The sequence below is a fragment of the Zingiber officinale genome, chromosome 2A, assembly GCF_018446385.1.
Source record: "Zingiber officinale cultivar Zhangliang chromosome 2A, Zo_v1.1, whole genome shotgun sequence".
In the NCBI taxonomy this organism is placed as follows: Eukaryota; Viridiplantae; Streptophyta; class Magnoliopsida; order Zingiberales; family Zingiberaceae; genus Zingiber; species Zingiber officinale.
Genome location: NC_055988.1, coordinates 102,865,229 through 102,891,746, shown reverse-complemented (window position 1 = coordinate 102,891,746; position 26,518 = coordinate 102,865,229). Strand labels below are relative to the sequence as shown.

General features: G+C 37.3%; 1 protein-coding gene, 1 long non-coding RNA gene and 1 pseudogene across 2 annotated transcripts; 1 reads left to right on the top strand and 2 right to left on the bottom strand.

Moving 5' to 3' along the window:
• Window positions 1-5,970: 5,970 nt before the first annotated feature.
• LOC122041788 (cellulose synthase-like protein D5) lies at window positions 5,971-10,002 on the bottom strand. Its single transcript, XM_042601588.1, has 3 exons — window positions 8,942-10,002; window positions 8,047-8,854; window positions 5,971-7,968 (listed from the first exon to the last, which is right to left on the bottom strand). The coding sequence occupies exons 1-3, from the start codon at window positions 9,886-9,888 to the stop codon at window positions 6,211-6,213; spliced, it is 3,513 nt and encodes a 1,170-aa protein (XP_042457522.1). The 5' UTR covers window positions 9,889-10,002; the 3' UTR covers window positions 5,971-6,210.
• A 996-nt stretch (window positions 10,003-10,998) lies between these two features.
• On the bottom strand, window positions 10,999-16,965 carry LOC122041787 (annotated as a pseudogene).
• Window positions 16,966-18,211: 1,246 nt separating this feature from the next.
• On the top strand, window positions 18,212-25,452 carry LOC122041786. The gene is made up of 2 exons (XR_006129078.1): window positions 18,212-18,372; window positions 24,530-25,452. It is a non-coding gene; the product is annotated as an uncharacterized LOC122041786 (long non-coding RNA).
• Window positions 25,453-26,518: the final 1,066 nt, after the last annotated feature.

Here is a 26,518-nt window from a genome sequence, read left to right as displayed (position 1 = left end):
ATATCAAGCATTTGGTAATATGCAACACAAAGTTAAATAAAAGTGACTAAAAGGGAAACTGAATACTAGTTATAGAAGTAAGAGTAAAACAACATCAAGTCTGTGTAAAGCAGAAAGTAAGCAACAAACTAGTAGTCAAAAATTATACTACTACGAAGACGAGGAAAATGGGCCAGAATCCCAGGAGCGTAAAAAATCTAGTAACTTAGCATGATGAGTCTGGCTCTCTCGTCGAAGATCGGAGACCTCCTGACGAAGACTCATCACGGATCCCTCAAGTATGGTAACTCGATCATCTAATGTATGAGGGACTGGAGGTGTCGGTGCCCCAAAGAGATCGACGATATACGCATCTAGCTCTGCCTCCTCTCCTGGAACTAGATTAGGCTGATCATGGGCCTTAGAATCAGGCTACGACTGGGCAGCTGGATCAGGTGGAGGCTGAGCGACTGCATCGGGCTAGTGCTGGGCCTCTCTCCTCTAGGATAAGACACCCTCATCATCTATATGTACACCTCCTAAAAAAAAATTCCTAGCGCCTACTATGTCAAACTCATTTAGAGCTCTGACATCAATGCACAATGCGGCAATGTAGGCGGTTAAAATATGGCAATAGGGCATGTGGATCCGTCGATTAGTGGTAATACCAGCCGAATAGAGGATGGTATGAAATATGTATGTCTATATCTAACATATGACATAATGCATAAAGGAGAGATGAATGAAAATGATGCATCATCGCTACGCTGCGAGTGGTCAGGGGCAAATTGCATGTGACTAAGGCTCTATAAAGGACATAGTCCTGGACTCTAAGGGTAACTGATTTAAATAAGGTCACAGTCGGTATACGTTGCCCCCCCCCCCCCCCCAAAAAAAAAAAATGAATAGATCGTATCAAGTGTGATATGCGAGTAGGGATTGTCAAATGGTGAATCCCGGGGAGGGTAGCACTGGAAGGGACATGGGATGGATGCAACTCCAAAATGTCACGAATAATAGTTAGGGATAACGTCATATCTATACATGTGACCCTAGTAGTGTATGTAAGATCATTGACTCTAACTAAATTGGTATACAGCTCAGCATACAGACCTATGTTAACTGAACTAGTGCAATCAACTAATCGCTGCAAGCTGTAATAATCAATAGCCTCTACAGAAGGAATGCATAATCGCATGAAAAAGTGTCTATCTAAAAGTCTAGAAGGTATAGGAACATATATGGTAGAGAAAAATCTAACCCTAAGTTCATCAGTGGAGAACCTAGAGTCTGTACTAGCAGTCGAGGGGTCAACGCCAGGATGGAATCATTTCCTAATTAACAAATAACATTCTTAAAATAAAATTCTAAGCAACAAACAACAACAACAACAAAATAAAGTTTAAGTTTAAAAATTTTACCGACCATCGTGAATAGTTATAAAAGAATTGACAACTTCGATTGATCCGCAATGCATGGCTTGAGAATTGAAGTAGGAAAGTTTTAGAAAAAAAAATTCTTTTCTTGCTTTTGCTCGTAAAACCCGATGAGGAACTTTTTACAAAAGAGAAAAGGTGAGGGACAAGTGTAGGGGGCTCCCCTACCACCCCTTATATAGGGTCGTCCGAGTGCTTGGACGAGGTGGCAAGGCGAGGCGCCCGGATGCCCATACCAGGGGCGCCCACCTTGGTTTTGGGCACTTGGTTTGCGCTTATTTTTTTATTTTTTTAATTAATTAGAGATTGAGTTAAATGTTTATTTAAATTAGAAATGAATTAAGTTAACGATATTAAAGTTGAGCAAGTTAAAATGGACTAAGTAAAGAGTTTATTAAGTTTTAGAAGTTAATTTAAGAATTAATTAAAGCTTAATTAAAATAATTTCAGTCAAGAATTAAAAATTAATTAGTATTTTTAGTTGAGCATTGAGAAATTAATTCAAGTTTGAGAATTAATTTGAGTAAGTTTATAATTTAAATTGATGATTAATTGAGAAATTGATTTGAGTTGAAGGTTAGTTAAATTAAGTTGCTATAGAAATTAAGTAAGTTGAAAATGAGATTGTTTAAAATTAATTAAAAAAATAAGTTAAGGTTAATTTACAAAATTATTGAGTTGTTTAACAAATTGTTAAAATTGTGTTTTTTTAAACGGTAAAGATTAATTAATTTGAAGATTGATTAACTTAAGAAGTTGATTTAAAAGTTAATTCAAGTTTAAGAAAATGTAAATTAAGAATTAATTAATGATTAACTAAATTAATTTAAATTGAAAATTAGCTAATAAACTAATTCAAATTTAAAAGTTATTTTTAGTAAATTTATTTAGCTAATTAATTGAAAATAAATTTAAGTAAAAGATTATGATTAAAAATAATAATAATAATAAAAGTTTGGTTAAACATACTTATCTACAATTAGTCTTTAACTGTCTAACCCTTGATTACTAACTAACTATCAAAAGATAATAATGTTTACCTAGTTAGTCGAGTCAAGTATTTATGTTTAGTTAGATATTTACTAAGAAATGACTACTTGACTTGATTAATATTCTCTTGTATTTTTCGCCTAGATTTATGTTTATGCACTGATATAAATATCGGAAATCTAGGCAAAATGTCTATGCATCTCACACCATTCTATGTTTATAAATACACAATTAAGGTAAACCTATTTTGTTTGTGAGATGCTCAATTCCTAGATCTATAGAATCATACTTTTTATGGGTTAAATTTAGGTTAAGGCCAAAATCAATTTTGAAACACTAAAGAAATAAGAAATTTTTTAGAAAACATAAGTAAATAATTTTCTTAGGATTTAAAAATTATCCGAATAAATATCCTCCACCTTAATCTAAGATTTTTCTAGTATAAGCAATATCTTTATGATTATTTGCAAATTTTTAAGGAATTAATTATTTAATTTTAGATTAATTATTTAGATTTAATTTAGTTTATCTTTATTCATCTCACCAGTCTAATTTTTTAGACAGAGGGATCCTATAATTTTATGAGATGGGTTTAAATTGAATTTTAGGATTTGATTTAAACTTGTGTTAGATTCAAGTTTAGCTTTAGATTCAACAAATAGATATTTTTTGGATAAATTTATAAGTTATGGTGAGTCACATGAACATCATTAGAGTAACCACGCCTTCGAGGTTTTTCAAATAGTCTTATCCACTGAACTTAATAACAAAACTTTGGTCTAACCATCTAAGATTATAAGGGGCAGCTTCAGTTAGTTTCACTAAGTTAAATGCACCAGGTTGAAGTTATATCTTCCTAGACATGGATAGACAGAGCTTCCCTAACCTATTATCATCCAAAACTTCTCCAGTGTAGTTTTTCAAGTTAAATTTTTGTCTCTTTTTAACCTAATTCTAATTACTCAACCGGGTAAACTATTCTTTTGGAGGTGCCAATTAATTTGAAGTCTTCCCCTGAATTATTAAACTTTTAGGTTTTAGTTTTATGTCGATTATTTTTGTAGTTAAAATAGACTTGATGGTAATTAGCTTCGTAATTGTTTGATTTAAATTTATTTGATTTGTTACACTTCATTGTATTTTAGGTTTAGGCTTGATTTATTTGAGTTTATTTTATTTTTAAGTTTTAAATTTAGCTTTAAAGGTTTATCTTGATTTAGTTTTGAGTTAATGGATTTAGTTGAATTTGGTTTTAAATAATGAATTTCAATTTTAGGTACATAAAATTGATTAAGTCCTACTTGTGTGGTTAGGCATACTTTCGGAACCCAAGCTTTAATTAGGTTTTTATTTTGACTTATCAGTGATATAAAAAAATTTTTTATTAAGCTGAACTTGTATCCGAGCCTGGACTTATTGTATACAGTTTTTTGAGTTTTAAGAATTAAGTCTAAATTTTTTGATCTAGTGGTAAAAGTTAATAATAATCCTTTAAGTTTATTAATTTCATTTTTTAAATTTATGTTTTCCTCCTCAAGTGTTTCATCTTGATTTGGATTTTTATTTTTAATTTATTTCTTGAGGCATTGATTTTCCTCAAGAAGTGATTCATTTTATTTTTTTTATGTTTGATTAATGTATTATTTAAACATGCAATTTTAAAAAAAAAAACTTTGGAGGCTAAGTTAGAAGATACCTCGTTCGGACCTTCGAAAATGATTGCGGCCTCGTGGCTTGATTCGTCTTCAGACTCGTCGTCTTGCTTCGACTCGCTTTCTAATTCCAGCTCTGTTGCCATCAATGCGAGGTAGTTGTGATGCTTCTGATCTTCGACATCCGATTCTTCCAAAGATGATTCGTCCCACGTCACCTTGAGTGCCTTCTTCTTTCTAGTTGTTTTGGGTTTGTCGTCCTTCATCTTTGGATACTTGTGCTTGTAGTGTCCTTTCTTGTTACACTCCTAGCATGTGATTATCGCCTTCATGTCATTTGACTTAATTACCTTTTGTAGGTCCTTCTTGTGAACATTTTTCTGACCATGTTCACAAGTTGCTATTCTTCGTCTTCTGAGTCGGATTTAGATTCTGGCTTGTTCTTGTGTTTAGCTTCTTTCAAGGGACCTGTAAAAAGTATAATACATTTCTCGACCTGCTTTGAGTTAGTCTGTTCATGGAGTTCAACTTCATAAAAAAATTCATCTAATTTTAATTTAGATAGGTTCCTTGAAATTTTGTAGGCATCTACGATGGATGCCCACAGTGCATTTCTAGGAAACGCGTTTAAAGCATATCTTATCAAGTCTCGGTTCTCCATTTGATGGTCGATTGTGTAAAGTCTGTTGAAGATGTTTTTTATCCTTGCATGTAATTGACTAACAGACTCCCCTTCTTGCATTTTTTTATGTTAAATAGTTTATTTAAAAATATATCTCTTTTTGTTATCTTTGCGTCGTTGGTGCCCTCGTATAGTTCTATGAGTTTGTCCCACAGCTCCTTCATGTTTTTATGTGGGCTGACATAGTTTAGCTCCTCCTTGGTTAATCTGCACTGGATTGTGTTGAGAACCTTGAAGTCGATCTGAGCCTTCGTCTCCATTTCCGAATTGAGATTCATTAGATTGAAATTGGCTTGAATCAAAGAATGAATTCAACTCAACATGGAAGAGATTTGGTCAATTTTGACTTGACCAAAATGGGAAGTTGAAACATCAAGTTTGACTTGATGAATTGCCACTTCATGGAGGATGACTCATCCTACATGGCAGCCACATCATCTCCACCTCATGAGATGTGCCACCTCATGGAGGTTACACCTCCCATTCCATTTAATGTGGCCGGCCACATTAAATGGGGAGGTTACATGTGTGTGGCCGGCCACACTAATGGTGTAAGAGGTTTCATTTTGTGTCATTCAAGTGGTGTTGAATGCTTCTCCTTCCTCCTAGCTCTCTTCCTCCTTTCTCTTGCTGTTGCCGTGGGTTTCAAGAAAATGAGAAGGTGTGTGAGTTGTGTTCCATGAAAAAGGGTGAAGTGAAGGTCACAAAGGAGGGTACCTAGTGGATTATGTGAGATCCCTTTTCTCTCTCCTTTCTCCCCTTTTTAAATCCTACCCGAGAGCCCTAGAAAGTGCTAGCACACTTGGGTGCTCTCTTCTCCATCCTTGTGTGTTAGAGAACACACCTTGTTCATGTGGATATCACTAAAGAGTTGTCTACGTTGACAACTTCGAGATCCGGCGTACCATTGGACGAGCGGGATTTGCGAGGGCACGCTTCGAAGGTAAAATGTTTTTCCTTTGTAGATCTACTGTAGATTGTAGTTTAAAACTCGTACTCGTGTTTTCGGAAAGTTTTCTTCGCACGAGATCCAATGGCTAGGATGATTCGGGGTTTCCGCGACGCGAAAACGCGGTTTTCGCGGCCCGAAAAACCCAACACCATGCCCTATCTATATGAAAGCATCCGTTATCAGCCCATTAATAAAAACTGATCGTATTAACCAATTCTGTAATCCCACATCAATAACCTAAATCCAGAATAAACATAAGTTAGATCACAGGTTTAGTTCTTATGACAAATCTGTAAGCTTATAGAGATTAAATCCAGCACATCATGATTGGATTATACAAGTTGAACAAATTATTCAAGTTTATGTCTTAGTGGAATTTTGATATTGATATTGATCAAACACTAATAACGAGTACATAAAAAAAACAACACTTCAGGTATTTCATATGTGCTTGTGGAATTTTGACGCTTCTACTAAAGGCAAAAATCTTAAGTTCGACGATGGTACTTCTCCTTCCACTCAAGGAAACTGGAAACTCATGTAGTCCCTCCTCCCTCCAGCTGGGGGGCTTATGTACACCCAAAGCAAGGAGATGATACTCGAGATTAGACCAGCCCATATAAATACAATCGTCGGCACCTTCCCCCTCCGCCCCATCAGGCCTTTTGCGAACGGATACAGATGGCAAAGGACCCAGAAGCTGAAGAACACACCTCCCAGAAGCTTGCTCCACTGCGGAAATTGACAGTACATTGTCCTCGCAGTCCCCACGGCTATCGCTATCGTGTTCATCATCATAATTGTGATCGGAGGCACCATCAAGAAGCTCCACTTCACGACGTAGAGCTCAGCAAAGGCATCCGCATCGTCGTCGGCCGCAGGTTTCGATGTCAAAGTGAATGAAATGTCCACACCGGCAATGACCTTCAGCAAGCCTTGGAGGACAGCAGCAGGGTGAGCACTCGTTCCTCCAATTAACCAGAACTGCTCATTCCTCCACCACTCATGCAATGTGATCCCGGACCACTTGATCTCCAACAATGCGAGCAGGCAAAGAGTACCGGTAATGGCGAGGAGTAGCATCAGAAATGTAATGCTGAGGGATTGAACGATAAACTGGCCGGTGAATAGAGAGATTGCCGGGAGAATGCAGTAGACCATGAGAAAGATGGAGGTGAACGGGTAGATTCCACAGTTGAAATAGGCTACTCTCTGCAAGAACTTCATCCTCCTGCTGGCAAAGATTGCATTGTTCTGGGAGAAGAATATCTCGACCGAACCAGTCGCCCACCGGAGGACTTGGTGCAGCCTATCGGTTAGATTGATCGGAGCTGTCCCTCTGAATGCATCCCTCTTGGTGACACAGTAAATTGACCTCCACCCCCTGTTGTGCATTCTGTAACCTGTCACGACATCCTCAGTGACAGAGCCATATATCCAACCCACTCGTTGGCCCCATTCGGTTTGATCCTCGAAGAAGCAAGATATAACACTGATCGTTTCCGCGACTGTTGCTGCATCAAGGGGTTCTCGAGGGACTGCCAGGGAACCAGCAGGCCTGCCTTGTCGAACTCCGGGCATGTCTTGAAGCAGCCTTCCCTGGTATTCAGCTATGGGAATGGATGCTACTAAAGTGGCTGAACTACCAAACCTCTTCGGCAGCAGTGCTGATTCTACATCTAATTCGTCGTCGTTCTCATCGTCCTTTTTGTCGCGATCATGCTTCTTCCCCATTGTAGGTTTCCTCAGGAAAAGCTTAGTCTTCTTCCTTCCAAACCAACCGTGGTGTTCGGTGGCACGAGGAGGGCTAAACCCATAAAGAGCAGTTCTTCGAAAAATGCAGCCAGTTCCAACATACATGGGACCTTGCAATCCATCCATGGCCCTCATAGTGACATCAAAGAACACCAAATTGTTATTAGCGTATCGGTCACTGGGATCGATTCCATCAAACCTCTGAGGAAATTGAACATAGCATATCCTGTCACCGCCTCGATCGAGCATGAAACACATCCCTTCTCTCAGAGCCAAGGAATTGTGGATGTAGTGATCGCAATCCAGATTCAGAATGAAGGGGCCATTGGACATTATAGCACTTGTTCTGACCAGAGAATTCATTGCGCCGGCCTTCTTGTTGTGATCGTATCCCGGTCTCTTCTCGCGCGAAACATAGACGAGCATTGGAAGTCTGATGTCGACGTCGGCGGTGTTGATAAGATTACTTTCTTGTTCCACATTGCCTATTACCGGTTCAGGATTTGGAGGAACAAGCATCACCTATGAATGGTAAGATATAATGAAACAACTACTCTATCGATGCAAAGAACAAGCACGAGGCGATTGATCGATAATTACCTGAACGATACTAGCATGATCAGCTCTAGAATGATCAGGTGCAGCTGAAAACCATGTCCCAGGCCAGTGTGATCCATCAGACATCCAAGTTGCTTTAATAAACTCCGTGGGTTCCGAAATGCTGTCGTCTTTGATCTCCATTTGTTTCTTCTTAGCTCGTAGTTCTTCGTGCGCATTGTATGCATCAGATCGCCTCCTGATGGATTCAGGCAGAGAATTTATTCTTACTTTAAACTCATCATATTCCCTCTTAACCTTCCTCCTCTCTCGAACAAAGTCTCGACGGACTTTGTTCTTTAGAAAGTCGCGCTTCTGACTGAAGTAGGCCTCCGGATTCCTCGGCTCTACGGTATGCTTCCTGCAGAAGGGAACCCAAATTCTTGCAAAGGTAGCAGTTTCAGCAAGAGCTTCGAATGTCAGAAGTGAGCCTCCATCATCTGATAGGTAACAAGCAAGTTTCTCAACAGGGTAGTCGACTGCGAGTATGGAGAGGATTGTGTTTGCAGTGACTAAAGGTGGTTCTTTTTCTGAATCAGCTGTGGAGACAAATACATCGACCCCTGGAAGATCAGATCGGCCTTTGGGGTTTCGAATGCTCGGGGACTCGAAGCGTTCTTTCAGGACGGAGAGATCTGTGGCTCTGTTTACTGGACAAAGCTTTTGAAGCTGGTCTAAAAGCCAAGAGAATGCAAACCAGACCTCGCAAGCTACAGACATTCCCCATAGCCATAGAGCATCATGGTTAGGATGCCGAATCCTCCATGCGAGGAAAAGACCAAGTGCAAGAAGGCGAATGACTACGAGCAACCTGAAGATCAAGCAGGATTGGTTCGGATCTCATTCTATAGAATCGAAAAAGTCGTTTTTTTTTAAAGTAAATCATCGTGTTGATTACCTGTATGGGCTGAGAATTGCTTGGGAGACGCCCTTTTTCCTTGTCAATGGCCTTCTGCATTTCCCCTCGAAATCGGGTGGCTCCTCGAAACCGTTGTGCTCTGCTCTGTCGCCGCCGGCGTTGCCATCTCTGTGCCACACTGCATTCCCATACCCGTACGTTCCCTTGGTCTCGAAGAGCCAGCTGTTGTGATCGAAGTCCCCAGGTTGGTGCGGTGCTTTCATCGATCTCACCATCGACAGCCTCTTCCAGGCCATTCGATTGAACTCCGGCATTGATGTCAAAGGAAGGCGTCTCCGTTCGTCCTCAGACATGGAATCGTCCTCGTCGTTCGCGGTTCGGTACGGCTCCTTGCACCCCGGGCACAGCCCTCCGCCGTCCCCGATGCACTCCAAGTAGCAGTCTTTGCAGATCAGGAACCCGCATTCGCACAGCGGCTTCATCACTCCAAGGAACACATCGCCGTCGCATCCGTTCATCTCGCAGAGCATCCCCCCTGAGGATTTCGCCACCTTCACGCTGTCCGCCGAGCACTGGATGACGTGGCCGCGGGTCCCGCAATTGAACCCGCCGGTGAAGATGGTGCCGGAGATGAAGCTCCGCTGCGGGCGAGGCTCGAGCTCGTCGACATCCTCCTGCGACGGGGTCGGCTGGTGGTCCGGCGTCGGCGGGATGTGGACGGTGTACCGGACGAACTCGGAGGAGGTACGTTCGTGGCTCTCGTCGCTGTTGTCGGCCGCGGAGAAGTACCTCCCCCCGCCGCTCGAGAGGCCCCGGCTGGACGGCCTAGCGGCCGGGGAGTCAGCTTTGGAGAAGGAGTGCCGCGGGACCGGACTGGTCAAGCCGATGCTCCGGCGGAGGGGTCCATCGCCTCCTTCCTTCCCGCCGGAGGAAGACACGGTGATCGTCACCGGGGAAGCCGGCGACGATGCTCGCCGACCCGCCATCTATCTCCTCGAAAAGCAAACGCGAGATCGACGAATCGAGCAAACAGAAACAAACAATCAATGGAGACAATTCACAGGGCGTTGAACGAAGACATTAGTTTGAATTTATTTGAACAAATGGGGAAAAAAATAAAACAAAACAAAAAATAGAATTCTTAAAAGAACGCTCGCAACGGTCGGGTTTGACATTCTTAACACCTCAACGTTCAAGAACGGGTGCAGCATGGAGAGGCCAACGGCTACTTGCTATCTAACTCTGACCGTCCGATCGCATCAGCTTTGTTCTTGGAGCGTCTATCGTGGTCCCACAAAAATCAACGGTCAAGCCGCCTCCGGAGCGGAAAAAATGTCAAATTAGACGGCCAAGATTGACGGATCACCCTATATCGGTGACAACGGTTAAGAGAGTGAATTCTCAACTACTTTAGATATTTATTATAAAATTATTTATTATTATAATAAACATAGCAGGATTGAAGGCTTCAGTTTAATTGAATTAACTGACCTAACCCTAAACCTAACCGATTGAATAGTTCAATTCGGTTAATTTTGAAATTTATTTTTTAAAAATATATATATATTGATTTAATCGGTTCAAATTTAATTTTAAAATTTAAAAATCAATTAAATTGAACCGAGGACATCAATGCATTAATCAATTCGACTGCTGGACGGGAATTGAATGTTTAGTAGATGGAAATTAAACGTTCAATTTGACTGAAAAAATCGAACAAAGAGTTGAACATCAATTGATCAACCCGACTGATCAATTAACAATAGATTGGTGGACTCAACTATTTAAAAGTTTAACTATTTTGATTTTTAATTAAATTAAACACTTTTTTTTATCAATTTCGTTTGTTCAATTTTAGTAGAAAATTTTGATATAAAAATGTGCAATTTTGATTTAATCGAATCAGTTCGGTTATTAACCGGATCAATTTTTAACAAAACCTACCTGGTTTCAGAGGTATGAATGAACAATAACATGCTGAGGGAGGAGGCAAGAGTTTCAATATGCAGAGAAACCAATAGAGCACTTAAAAGTGTTTGGCCACAGATTCTTGATGCCTTTATAAAAAAACATGGCAAACATAACAAAATATTTGGTATTTTTAAACACTAGCAAACGATACAAAAAAAACTCGTCTCTAAAGTTGATTTCCCCCTATAACATAGTTACAGACTTCCATGTGCAATTCCAAAACATCCACATTGATAGTGGGGAAACTGCAAACAAAAACTGTGCGGCGGAAGTTTGAATCCAGGATCAAAATAGAAGTTTGATGCACGTTAATTTTAAAAAGGATGATAAATTGGTACAAGAATCAACTCCTAAGTCCTAAATGTGTTGGCATGTGAAAGAAAGAAGCGATAGTCAGGATGATCGACTTGTTGCAGGCGAAGCCAATCATCTGCAGCTTGCAATAACGAGCTTGCACGCTGCCCTTCATGCAGGCTAGAAGATGTCCAAACAGAACTTCTGAACTTATACGAAGCCAGACCAAAAACAGCCAAGCAAAACTTCACAGGCCGGTCATTGAAGTTCCCGACACTCATGTTACCAATAGAGCCAAGAACCACTGAAGGTGGATTGACCGTATCTATCAGAGATGAACAAAATAAATTACGAGAATAAACAATTCTAGCAAAAGTGATTACGCTCACCCCAAATATTCCTCATAGTCCATCCCCGAATAATGTGAAGAGAGATAAATCACGAGATCAGTTTATAGCCGACCGCCAAGTAGCTATGGATGGGAGGAGTTTTTTCAACTTATGAGAGTAAACAAAACTGTGACTACGTAGTTATAGAAAGTATACAATGCCCTAATATTGGACGACTATGTTTCTCATCTTCTACTTGGAAGAGATGAATGATGTAGAAAAGAAGTCGGCAAGAATTAATAAACCAATTCACCGGTTGACAAGGCAATCAGTTAGTCACCCTCCTAATATTTGTAATTACCATAATGATATTGCTTTTCCCTTTTCATATCACCTAATACCCAGTAATAACATGATGCGTGTAATAGAATGATGATATGATCGAATTTTTCATATATTTTACAGGGGTATCTAAACATCTTTTATATAGATAATATATATAAGACAGAATGAAATTTCTCGTATATAGATATATCAATACTGATTTAAACATTGCCAGAAGTCCAAGCACTGCATTATCCACACACCTTATGCTTAGCATCCAGTTAAAGATGTTAGATTAACATAAATACAGAAATACTAAGTAACTTAAAGAGACACTTCACCTATCATTCCCAGATGTAAGAATGTACAATTTGATAATTTTTCATAGATGTGAAATTAACCGATACGCATCTTAGTTACAATTGCTTACTTTTAGGAGTAGCCAAGAAGTGGAATGTCAAAAAACAGGCATCCAAATCCTTTAACGTGGGACCTATTGGAATTCTGTAAATTGGGTACCTGAAGCATGAATGTCAAGGAGATACCAGGCAGTAAACAACATTAGCATGTATCTAACAAAAGATGATAATGAACAATGATGCAAAAACTGAAATAAACCATACCAGGCAACAGACATCCAGCTAGAAGGTAGAGCATATCACAGCTGTTGTATGCTTTCAGGTTTCGAAATTTACTTGCAAGAACTGATATCTATATTGGCAATACATGAAAAATATCAATTTCTGGATTTAAATGAATGCTTGAAGTGTAAAGTAAAATAAACATCATTTTCCTTATCAATCAATGGCTCTCTTCCATAGGGTGGATCCTTCTCAAAGTACTGAAATACTGGACGAGCTGGTTTGGGATAAACCTCGCCATTTTCATTTGCAAATCCTTCATGGCCAACTTGGCTGATCGATTCCAAGGATGAACTTCCTTCCTTCAATCGGTTCTCTTCACTGCCACTGCTACCCTCCCTGCTGATATCCAGGTAATGATTGTCATTACTATCTTCAGTCGATTGCCTTGAAAACAAGTGTCAAAAGCTTCAAAATTATAAACCTTGGAAAGACAATTTTCTGTCTTATGACTCAACAATGCCATGTAGTGCTTTAGTACTAAACTTTGATGACTAATAAACACTATGTTTTCATTCATTTGATACTGGAAACATGCACAAACTAAAAAGCCATTCTCAGAAGGTTAAAAAAGAAAATATCAGTAGAATAGGAAACTTGTAAAGGGAACGTAAATTGTTTTTCCTAGTGGATGGTGTTTCTCTCAACTCATTTCAGGCAGAAGGATCCTGCCATAAAAGTTGCACGAAATATATACCATTATAATGTTTCTTGTTTAAGGCGCCCAGTAAGTATTTACTGAAATTGTAGTTGAAGATTTAAGCAGCTAAGGCACGTCTATAAGGAGAAGAACACCACTTAATGCATGACCAGCAGTAGAATTGGTATTATGCAATGTTCAGACACTTAGGCAAGTGTCTAGAAGTAGACAAGTCTCAAGCTCTAAGCTAGACTTTGTCATATATAAACAACTAATTACCATATGTATGCACACATCGTGTCAAAATAATCTGCGATTATGCATCAAAAATCTAATTTAATCAATATTGTTTTGACAAAAAAGGAAAAATGTAAGTGTACCGGAAGGCAGGCAATAGGCTAGTAGCAAGTCAAGGCAGGGGCTACTAATATATATCCTGATTGTGTATAAAACAAACTGAATATCAATATATAGATAATGAAAGCTTATTGTATTTTATGTAATTCCAGAAAGAAGCAATACAATTAGAGAATATAGAAGTGCAGGAGATATTTTTCACAATCATTTAAATTGGAGAATTATGCTAGCTGGATCTCCTTTGCATCATTAAGATTAGGATGGTAAAGTCTAGAACATAATACACAGCATTAGCATGACACAGTATGCACATTGATGCAAGTAAATTTCTTGGGTGTGCAGACCAATTTTGAGAAAAATCAACTAGTCATTCATGTCAACTACTATGGGATCCGCACAATGGGGAAAAGAATGATACACTAATTTGAATAGGCCATAAAAATGCATTATAAGATGCATTTATTAATTTATTAAAATAATTAACAAATATTTGTGTTTAAATGGATTTAATAATTATAAAAATAATATTATAACTTGTACTGAGCATCAAAATGATCAATAAGGAAAATAATTACAGATGTTAAAATGCAACAAAATAGATAACAACTCATCAATCAAGAACATGAATTTATCAATTTATTATGGATCAAGTTAGAAAAAAGATAATGAACTCAATTCATCAATTATACATATATACATTTTTATTACAAACTCTATTTGATAATTAAAGAATTAAATTAAATTAGATACTGCTACAAGAAGCTATGTAAGGAATATTAAGTTTACAACTATAATTAACTACAAAAAGAAAAGAAAAATGAACATCATCTAATTTGAAATAATTATATAAATGGTTTATTATTAAAAAAAAGTAGTTAAATATATTTCTTCAATATGATTATTCATAAATATTTGTTAATCTCATTAATTAATTAAATTGTAGTTATATGCATAGATTTCTTTTAAAAAACATAGGATTTTACTTATTAAAAATAGTTTAGTTTATGAATCATATTACTCATGTTATCCAATACATAATGGTAGCAAAATTAAAAGAAGAGTTTACATATAATGACAAAATATTCTATCCTTTGTATTTATACCATAGTTCTATCTTATATCTATCTATATATATATATAATCCTCGATCATGAAGTTGCAAGCTTCCAGAAATTTAGTCAGACTTCCTACCAAAAAAATAAAAGGAAAAAAAATCTACATATACTTATGTTAAAGAAGGAAACTTATGCTTTAACATGAGGGTCAAAAGACTCTTTAACATTGAAGCCTAATCTGAATCAGAGAAAGCACCAGGGAATATGGTGTCCTGCTGACAGCAAATAAGACCCGCTACATGCAACTTGAGGATCTCTAAATCTCTTCCAGAATTTAGCTGGGTTTGACTTGATATCTAATATCCAAGAATATGAAAGGTTTGGGAAGAAGAAACAACATACACAGGACTCCTCCATTGAGAGTGGGTGAGTTGGGGGATGACAACATCAATCAGTAAAAAGTTTCTACTGGTGATGGATATATGTTCCATAAACTCATCAAGGAGATCATTTTTTCTAGACATAACCCATACTCGGCAGATATGAAATGACAGATAATACATTCACTATCAAGACAACTTCCATCTGATATCATGCAGAAGAATACACAGGCTCCGAACATGCAGGTTGGGGCAATGCAATCGGGATTGATCGTGCATTAATTATAATGTTATAAGGAATTTTAAAGTAAACATAGAGGGTTTCCAATGTGTAATTTAACTAAAATGATAAAAAGCTCCAAAAAATGGGGAAGACAGGCTACACCTCTGATTTAGTATGTTATATAGATATCCTTAATAAGTGTCTCCATTCCATTTGAACAAAACAACATAATTATATAGATAAGATTATGTTAATGACTTACATTAGAGAATGAAATAACAAGCTTGCAAGGAAAAATAAGTTCGCTCAGGTGTTATTCTGGAGGATGATTTTATGAATGAAGATATATGTAAGTAACAGAGCTAAAAGCAGGGAGTAACTTCTGAACAAAAATGTCTATCCAAGGTTGAACAGAGTTAAAGTAAAAGATAGGGATTAGAGAGATTTAAGTTTCAATTTTACCCACAATATCTATGTCCAATATGAAAGAAACTAATAGACAGGACATGAGATGAAGCATTAACCATAACAAAGTCCCTGATGATTCAGCTGGCCATAATTAAAGGTTCTTAACAATGGGTGTCGTGGTTAGAATTCAGAAGCTCAATATATTTATCATGAACAGAACTTGAAGAATCCCATCTTCTCTTCTGTTGGAATCATACCCAGCTTGAACAGCACTCATAGACGACTCATCCTCACATTAAAACTTAAGATCTCATCGCAACCCTGACAATGCAGATTGTCAAAGCATTCTCTCATAGCAGGTTCAGAAATGAGGCAAAAAATGTATCTTTTCTCACAAATAATTAACGAAAAAAAAACATTGAGAGAGCAACTAATCAATTTCGGGGAGAATGAAAAACAACGTCAAGATTGTCAGCAAGCATACCCCAGCCTTAATTTGGTGACAGAAGTATCTTCGTACAGCTGGATAGCCGAGAGGTATGGTACATAGTACTGAACAACGGACTCACTCCCGTTCAACACCAATGGCACTCCTGCACCATAAGCACTGCACTCCTTTAGAGACTCCCAAAGATCGCTGAAGCAAAGTAAGGCTGAGATCCAACCTTAGCTCCATTCCTCTGCCGTCTTCCACTGGCCTGTGAGCGTTTAAGAAATTAAACACTCATCAGAGGCAATTCACGCAGCAACAAAAACCAAAAAGGAAGTTCTTTTCGACCTTGGAAAAATACCGGGCGGGTACTACCGGCGTAGTGGATTCAAGCAACCGATCAAGATTCCCAGCTGGAGATTGCGGTAGCGGCGGGGAAGGAGTAGGTGTGGGAGACGGGGAAAGGGATGGAGATGACGATGAGGACACCGAAGGCTTCGATAAGGCATCATCCGTGCCAAGTCTGTCCTCGGCGACCCTGACGTCGGCTGCCGGCGAGGACGATCGAGTACTCGGCGCCGCTTCCTTCTTCTTTTGCAGCAGTAGCTGCTGCTGCTTCTGCAGTTCTCGCTGCTTCCTGAGTGCCGGAGGACAGTAGAAGCGCTCTTCCATCTCTGATGCGGGACGACGATGAACCGCCGGAACCGACCATATCGGCGGGAAAGGGGGAGGGAATTCGAAGGGATTCTGAAATGCTGGTCTTATGGCACTCCCACATCTTTAATTTCGAGTTCGTCGATGGGGATCGGAGCTTGTTAGGGTTTTCTTCGGAGCCAACGACAGCAATCAGCAGTTAGAGGTCGACTACGGTGCTCCGCCCCCGCAGCCTCGTTGCCTCCCGAGTCCCGGCACTTCCCAAATATTCCTCGCCTAGTCACCTTACCTCTCGACGACTGCGGTATGTCCACCGTAGGAAACTGGTACCCAGATGGCCGGGTCCCTGTTGACAAACGCCACGAACCGGATCATGTACGACTGACCGCATACAAAGGGTTAGACCACGGTGGAATCTCAGTCCTTCATCCAATGCCTTTATTATATCCGGACCGTCAATTCAAAAGAATAATCCCCACAACGTGAGACGCTCTCCTATTAGTGGCTGGTCATATATTTGCATTTTTATATGCGGATAAACATAGAAATGATTTTGTACATGTGTATACCAATAACGTTTGTTTATTTTGTGAATAATTGATTTAGAGGGATTATGGATATAACATTGTTATTCGTTGACAGAAGACTCATATTCGAGTCTTTTATGAACTCTTGATTCATCGGATTATTATTAATTGAGATATCTTATGTATGTTTTTATTAATATGATGGTACTGAGACTCCTGAGACATAGGGTTATGAAGCGATGTTCTCAGTCACTATAAAAAATTTATTCTACTTTAGTTTTATCTTTTCGGGATGATTTAGTAGCTAATGCATGAGGTAAAGTCGAGATAAATGTCTCATTTATAATAGTCATTATTTTAAATGTTAATAGTCGCTCGTGATTTACTTCTTATGGGGACATTGAAGACAAATATATTCATTTTTTATCATCACATTTACTTACATCCACATATCCGTCAAGCAGTCTAATACCAAAACTAACCTCAATTTTGGACGCCAATTTATCCTATTACCCTTCATTTTAATTAAACCCTTTTCATACTCATTCTTTCCCTCCCAATTTTCAAATGTCCATCGAATTCAGACAATTTTAAAAACTAAAATCTCTAATATTTTTATATAAAAAAAGAATAATTTCATTTTTATTGTTCTATGTAATTGAGTATTTTTATTTTAAATTTTTTATACATTTTGTCGCTCACGATAAATCAATCGATTATCGATGGATAAAATATATTTAATTTTAATTAAATAATATTAAATTGAGAAGAAATTATATATTATTTTAAATTTTTAATACTCTTATGTTTTCTCATGATAAATCAATTCGAGAAATTGATTAGAGTTGTTGATAGAAAATATATTATATTATAATTAAATTATATTAAATTTAAAAATATATATATCTCATTTTAAAATTTCTTTATTTAGAAGATGAGGATGCATTAACAAATGTTTATGCGCAAAGAGTTTGGACCATTCGATTGGGTAAGAATTATTAATTCAATATACACGATGTTCATAAATTAAAAATAAAAATTTATAAGTTAGGGTTATGCATCCCAATCGACGATCAGTTTGATTAGACTATGAAAAATTCCCCAAATTGTCGCAGGCGAACTTGTGGGTCGCGATGCGACTGTCGATAGTCAATGGCCTTCAGCAGTCCGCCTCGCCGCGAAATTTTATGGCTGAAGCAGGATGGAACCGGCTGTTGAGTGTGCTGCGATTGCTAAGGTATCGTGGCCTATCTTTGTATCATATACGGCGAATGATTCTGTTATCCATCATATCGATCAAAGTTCATAATTTTTAAGTTTTAATCTCGGTGATAATTTGTTGTTCTTGCGTCTTGTAATGAAGCTCTTCGATGGTCTTACAAAATTGGATAGGCATGGCATACGAGCATGAGCAGGATTCATAGGTCTTTGGTTTGAAACCGCATATTAACTTCTTTTTTACCTAATTTGTTTTGAATTTTCAAATGCTTGATACTGATAAAAGTATAGATCGATTCAACCAAGAGAACATTTGTTGCATTATCGTTTTGTTCTGTTCATCATGCCATGTTAAGAATTGAGTATTGTTCATACTTCTAACTAATCTAGCACTGTCAAAGTGCAACAAGTTCTTTATTATTTCAGATGTTGAATAGCAGACTGAAAGTATTCGTTGCCAGTTCCGATTGTCTGGAACCTCAGTCGTAAGCTGAAAGTATTCATTACCAGTTCCAATTATCTAGAACCTCATAATTAGCTTCTCTTAATATGCTATTATTCATGTTGATTCTGGCCACATATGCTGCATCTTATTTATCAAAACGCATGCTCAATACTTAACATTCTTGACACTGTTCTTCACTGGTGCTTATGAAGCACCCCCATCGAACCTTATCATCGATACCTATGGGACTTCTTATATATTTACTTATTTAGTTTTACATATTTGTTGTTGCATCTCTGTTCAGATCGAAATGAAAGCATTTATTAGGACTAAATATTATCAATGTATCAAGTTATATATGGCTTTGCTATGAATATCAATTGCTTGAAAAGGGCGTTCTCAGTTACTTACTGAATCTGAGCCTGAATAACAGGGGCCTTTGAGCTTCTCTTCATGACACGGAGTTGACGGAGAAAACAAGTGCAATAGCTAATTGGCTCAAGTAGGACATGTTGGTCCCGTGCGGCCGGCAAGAGAGAGGTTAATTACCTTAAATAACAATTATATCATTCTCAAAACTTTCAACTTTGATTAAAAAATACTTGTTAGAAAAATAGAAATAAATTACATAAAATGAAACGAGGTTACTGGATTTACTTGGTTTGTAACTTAGGAGCTTGCTAATCCAAGACAAGTAAAATGCACTATCAGAACTCCTTCTTCAAGCAAATTCACGGAGGCGGAGAAGCCCCGTACAATGATTAATAGCAAAAACAGAAATTAGAGACTCGAATACAAGTGTTGTTGAGTGTTGTGTTCAATAAAGAAGACCAGGGCTCTATTTATAACCCACTAGTCGAAAATAGTTGTTTACTAATGTGGCATCTCCGGGCTCTTGGATCCTCTCCGGGCGCCCACAACTGTGCGCCCTATCTGCTCACAACAAATATTCAACGGTGCGATGATAAAACTTTATCATTGTTCGAGCGGCTGGACTGTTCCGGACACTCGAAGTGTTGCTGATGTAGACCCAACCGTCATCCGCAGCAATGTCTCCTCGACGAGGCGTCTTGTGTCTAAGTGTGCAGGAACTTAGGAACACAAGAAGTCGAGCGGAAGTGTTGACTTGTCCAGGAGGTTAGACACAAGGATCAAACACAACATGACTTTACTTAACTCGGTTGATCACATCAAACTTATCCTGGGTACTTACAATCTCCTCCTTTTTGATGTGCATCAACCCTAAGCTAAGTTAGGATAATATAAATATAGAATTTATTTGAAAAAAGTGAATTGACAATTTAAACAAAAAATAATGCAATTCAGTACAACTAAAATATGCAAATAATTGACTCCCCTTAACCCACTAAATTTCTTTCCCCCATCACATCAAAAAATTAGGGGGTAAATCTTGAAAAAAAATCTAAAATAATTTTCTAAGGGTAAGCAAACAATACCCAAATATAAGAATTTTTTTAAGAATTATGTTTGAATATCCAAATTTCTAAGAATTAAAGATCAAATTTGTCAAAAAATAATTAAAAAATATTTTTAAATTTTGAAAAAGACTGAAAATTTTTCTGATGGAAATAGAAATAGAAAAGTCAAAATAAAAATTTTGACTACAAATAAATATTTATTTTGACCAGTACGAATTTTATTAATGAAAAATAATAATTTTTGAAATTAAATACTTAAAAATAGAATTTGATATCTAAAAATCGTGATAATTTTTTTAAATATAGAAAATTTAATGCTTATCCATAGAAAATTTAAAATTTTCAAAGATAATGTCTAGATAATTTTTAAATATAAGAACATTATTTTTAATAAATAATTCAAAATAAATCAGATAATGGTCAAAAAAAAACAAATATCGAAAAAATTTGCTTTAACAGACAACATAATATTTCATTATAAAAAATAAATTTTTATAAAAATAACTCTTGAAACATTTTTAATTTTTAAAATATGATTTTCGTTAAGAAATTTATAAATAATTATTTAATGGTCGAAAAATTTTAAATTTTTTTTACTAATAAGTAACAGATTTCTTTTTCACGGGAAAAAAATAAAATCTAATTAATTTCAAAGAGAAAGGTTACGAAACAATTTATTTGAAAATTTTAAGTATACAACAATTTTAAGCATGCAAAAATTAAGACATATTAAAATTAAAACATGCATAATGATTTAAAAGCATGATTTAGTAACCTAAAATAAGTTCCTATCTACTAGATTTATCAAAAATTTATGTGGTATATATTTTCTAAGAAATTTTTTAATTTCACCCTTATAAAGTTTAAAATACTAATTAAGCCTTGGAAAATTTTGAACATGTGTACATGAATGATCCTTTTTCAATTTTTTTATCTGATCTTTTAGCTTTTCATTTTCAACCTTCAATTCTATTAAAATTTTCTAATAGACATGATTTTGCTAAAATAACTTTTAATTCGAAATTCTCCTTTTCTAGTTGTGCATTTTTGGCTACTATTCTACAAAATTTTTAGAAAGTATTTTGACAAATTTATACAACTGATCGAGAGGTAAAGTACATACCTTACTTACCGTGTCAGTTTCATTGTTCGATGCTCCCCCTTTATCGTTGCTTTCTTTTTCAATAGCTTATCCTTTGTCGATGCTCTCGATACTCATTTTGGATGAACTTGCTTCATCATTGATTTCTTGGTAACTTATCATAAGTACAAGTCCGGCATAGGCTTCAATATATGACTCTGATGACGACGATTCATCACATGTCGCCTTTAGGTTCTTGTGCTTCGTTCACGTTGGTTTTTTGTTGTTGTCTTTCTCCTTCAAATTTGGGAAGTTATCCTTGATGTACCTATCTTCTTGACAATTATAGCACCGAATCTTTTCTTTGCTTTTTGGAAGTTTCTTAGCTGCAACTTGTTAAACTTGTTGGACTTAAGAATTTTACTAAACTTTCTTATCATAAATGCAGCTTCGTCTTCGTTGAGTGATGTGTCAAAACCATGTTCGTTCTTCTTGTCTTGCAAGGCTAGGTTCTAACTTGACTATGTTTCTTTTGAAACTCCTGCACATCAAGACTCGTGTAATTCGAAAGTTGAGAATAACTCTTCTAGAGTACTTACCTCTAAGTTCTTAGAGATGTAGTATACATATACTAAGGATGATCATTCTTGTGTTCTCGGAAAGACGTTGAGCACATATCAGATTGAGTCCCGATTCGTTACCGACTCTCCGAGGTTGTTAATTTGGGTGATTAGTTTCTTGATCTTTGTCTGGAGTTGAGCCACATTTTTTCCTTTGTTCATCCAGAGGTTTGTTAGCTGATTCTGGAGGTGTCCCGTCTCGCTAGCTTAGCCTCTGAGGTGTCTTCATGGAGCTCCAGAAATTTCTCCCAGAGGTCTTTAGCGGAGTTGTAGGTGCCGATTCGGTTGACTTGTTATAGTAGCAGTACGATTAGCAGATAGAATTCTATTTATCCGTTGGCCACAAAATCGGCCTGCTGCTTTTTGTTCCACAGGTGTCCTCTTTGTGTTCTCCGTTTTCATTCCGGGGTGCTTCAAAACCATTTTTTAACGTTAGAAAAATATCAAAATCAATTTTAAAATATACCTCCATTTTGTGCTTCCAAAGCGCAAATTCTCCTTCGAACTTTAATGGATGAATATTCGAATCGGCCATCATCTTACTACTTCAGTCGGCGGTTAGTCCATCTGAGGTGGTTGGATTATAATATCATTTGTTGGTCCCATGCAGCCGGTAAAAGGAGGGTGAATTGCCTGAAATAACAATTATACCATTCTAAAAACTTTTGACTTTGATAAGAAACACTTGTTAGAAAAATAGAAATAAATTGCATAAAATGAAATAAGGTTATCGGATTTACTTGGTTTGCAACCTTGAAGGTTGCTAATCCAAGACAAGTAAAACGCACTATCAAAACTCATTTTTCGAGCAATTTCTCGGAGGCGGAGAATCCCCGTTCAACGATTAATAGCACATAAAATGAAAACAGAGATTAGATACTTGAATACAAGTGTTGTTGAGTGTTATGTTCAATGAAGAAAGTCGGGGCTCTATTTATAGCCGACTGGTCGAAAATAATCGTTTGTTGACATGGCATCTCCAGGCGCCCCATCTGTGCACCTTATTTGCTCGCAACGGCTATTCAACGGTGCGATGATAAAACTTTATCATCGTCTGGGCGCTGGACTGATCCGAGCGCCTGGACCGGTCCGGGCACTCAGAGTGTTGTTAACATGGACCTGAACATCATCCGCAGCAACATCTTCTCGACGAGGCGCCTGGTCTGATCCTAGGCAGCCCGGACGCCCGTAGTCCAAGCGCCTGGTTATGGTTCAGGCGCCTGGATAAGTCAACCGGTTGCTTGGATGATTCTCCGGTTATCCAGAGTTGAGCTCACCTGAATCCAACTTTGGCCTTGTTCTCGAGCAGTTTTCCACTCCGACTTCTCATCTCTCGAAAATGTCGCGCGTATCCTTCTTGCTCTACCGGCGTACTCTTCCGCTGCTTCTCGTCCCTCAGATGCACCGAGCCCGTCGACTCGCTCCCCATGCCATCATTCTCATCCACTGCGTCTTCCACTCGACTTCCTGTGTGTCTAAATTTCTGCATATTTAGACACAAGGATCAAAACACGACAAAAATATAATTTAACTCGATTTATCATATTAAAATTTACCGGGGGTACTTACAACACAAGCATATGACTCGATTTCAAAATATGACATTTTGAAATGATATGCTAGACATCATGGACATTCCTGCAGCATGCTAAGGGTATATGTCGTGGCTCAGCATGGTGATGCATCGAGATAGTCTCATGCATGCCTATATAAACCTCTATTAGTTCATATACTTTTGTGTTCCTAACTGTCCACTGATTTTGAATTGATATACAGCACCAGGATAATAATGAAAACTCCATACAATTAATCTTTTGTACCCGTTTCAGACATGATGACAAATTAAAGGAATCTAAATCATGGTTAGTTTACGTGCTCATGTTTATTCCACTTTTATTCTTGTACATATGAAGTGAGTGATTTTATCTGTAAATTTCTAAGTTGTTTTTCATGCATTCTGAGAAAAGCATGGACTTGCAGGTCAGTACTCTAAACATCCATGGGTAACTTACCTGCTCCGAAACACATTTACTCTTGTTTTTTTATTGATTTTTTACCATTCCTTGCATAGCTGTGTGGCTCTCAATTGCTTGTAAATTTACCTACTCATAAAGGATTTTGCGGGTGCATATTACATTGTTAAGAGCTTGCATCATTTTAAATATATTTTTTGGAGTTTTTTTTTTTCATTAGTGTAACTTCAATTCTCTCTTAAATTTTTATTTTTTGTTATGTCTATATATTTACTTTAATGTTTTTATCTCTACAAACTCTAGTCTTCTATCCAATTCCATATAACAACTTTATCTTCTCGTAATACATGACAAATGAAAAAAATGACAATGACCTCTCTTCTTAAGGTCAATCCTTTGTTTTACAAGTTTCCCAGTAAATTCTCTGATCGAAGCTGAACTTGAAATGCTTCGATAAGCCGAACCCTGCGTTAAATCATTTTTACGACAGGTGCCAGCATTCCACTTTGGCAAACTTGAAATGCTTCACTTTGCGTGTCGTTTACACCGAAGAATAATTCTTCCTGGTGCACTGACAAATCTGATGGCTCATCAAATTTATGTTTTTCCCTTTTCCAGTGGCCAAAGAATAATGCTGTCCGAATAGTCAACCACAACAACTGCTGAGAGCACGCATGCCCTCGATTATAATAACAAGGTGTTCAGAATAGTAATCAACAATCCAATGGGGGCATCTTATCCTCACCCAACTTTAGATGACTTTTGTCAAAGAACTCTTCGAGGAAGCATCCAAGGTCCTCTATCGCAACTTTACCTTCTTATCATTGCTGGATCGACTGTGCACCTTTGTGATCGACAAGCAAGCCTTAGCATCCATTTCTCAGGCATGGCCGGCTGCAACTTTTTATCTCATGCAAGCTCAAAGCTTGACGGCCCCTTTCGGCCATGACTCGGTTTAATTTGTCTTCTTCGCCACTGCATCACTATAAGAGTGTCATGAGAGTGTGACTGTTTCCTATAACATGGATGACAAGGACGAGGGGGGCAAGGCAGCCTGCGGTGGCGACGGCGAAGCTGCTGCCACCGCCGTCGCCGCTCGTCATCAATTCTCCGCCTTGGTGGCTCACCGCGCTCTATTCGGAGCCCGCCGTCGGCGGGCGGCGGGTCGGAAGGCCGGCGCCGGAGACAAGCCGGTGCAAAGCAGGCTGAGCAAGGTCTCCGACGCAGCCAAGGATGCCAAATGAGTGACCGGACGTTAGACGTAATGTTTTGTAAGGCTTAGTTTCGCTTTCATGAAGCCTGAAGCCTAAAGATTAGGCAGCACGACCTGGTAATTAAATATGTTTGAATTAAAACAAGAGGCAATACTGTGCGGGGAGACTTGTCTTCTCGACCTTCACGCTATCGCGACTTGGGATTGGATGTTTTTCTTCTTCTTCTCTCTCTCGTTTACCTCTTTATTTCCACTCGCTGCCAGTAACTTTGAAACTTGTTCAGCTCTGCCTTCTTGTCAAATCCAGTCATTGCACTTACGCTTCCACGATATCCTTTAAAAAAGGTTGGGCAGAAATCAAAAGAAATACTTTTTTTATTGAGAAGAATATTTATTCCATATCAATATATTTTTTCCTTAAATTCAAGTTCATAACTGCCATATAATATTTATAACAGCTATTATTTTATAATTACTATAATATAGATATTTTAATTTTATTGAATACTATAGTACAGCTACTGTTGTAATATGAATATTTCATGATTAATAATTACATAATATAAGTTTTTGTTATCTTTAATCAATATTCAATAATAATTAATGTTGGTTAATATTATGTTATATTAGTTATAAATTATAATTGATACTTTATTTTTATTAATATTAGTCAATGTTGTGCTATACAAGATACTCTTCATAGTTGTTAATCGTCTAGTTACAGTAGTTATATTGTAACGGCTATAATTATATAGTAGTTATATAAATATAAATATTTATAATTATGTCACAGATGTTCTAATTAGACTGGCTCATGGGGTCGGATCCTAATTAAACTTGACCTGGGCTTGTAACCAGATCATGAGCCGGTTATCTGTTGACCAGGTTCAACGGGGCCTAAACCATAATCAACCTACCATTAATTGTTGAATTAGTGGTTGACTGTTGATTCGGCATTTTCTTTTGGTTTATAGTCATCGAAATCAACGATTTGGATCATCGAGAAAGGAGGTGAGGTTTGTTTATATTTTTTAATGATGCAAATTATTTGACCATTTTTTTTATCAATATCTACGATTACACTCTAAATTTTATAAATACTGAGTTCATTTTATTATTTTCATATCATCTTCTTTGTTCATTTTTAATTTTGAAATTTTGATCGCATTCTATTTCAATTTTACATACTTTTCCACTACAATTCTACATACTTTTCAACTTCAATTCTAGATATTTTTAATTGTAATTTTATAATTATAATGGAAGGAAGAGATTCATTATCTCGATCTTAAATAGTCATAAAAATAATCAATCTGAATAAGAAACATGATCTTTAATTTACTGATGATGAGTTTGCGTAAATTTCGACACCCAACACACAAAGAAGTACCAAA

Bases quoted from the DNA above. Each gene is read 5' to 3' on its own strand.
- LOC122041788 (XM_042601588.1), bottom strand. From the start codon at position 9,888: ATGGCGGGTCGGCGAGCATCGTCGCCGGCTTCCCCGGTGACGATCACC. The intron at 8,855-8,941 runs GTAATCAACACG...CTTGATCTTCAG, and splicing joins GCAATTCTCAGCCCATACAG to GTTGCTCGTAGTCATTCGCC. The intron at 7,969-8,046 runs GTAATTATCGAT...TACCATTCATAG, and splicing joins ATCATGCTAGTATCGTTCAG to GTGATGCTTGTTCCTCCAAA.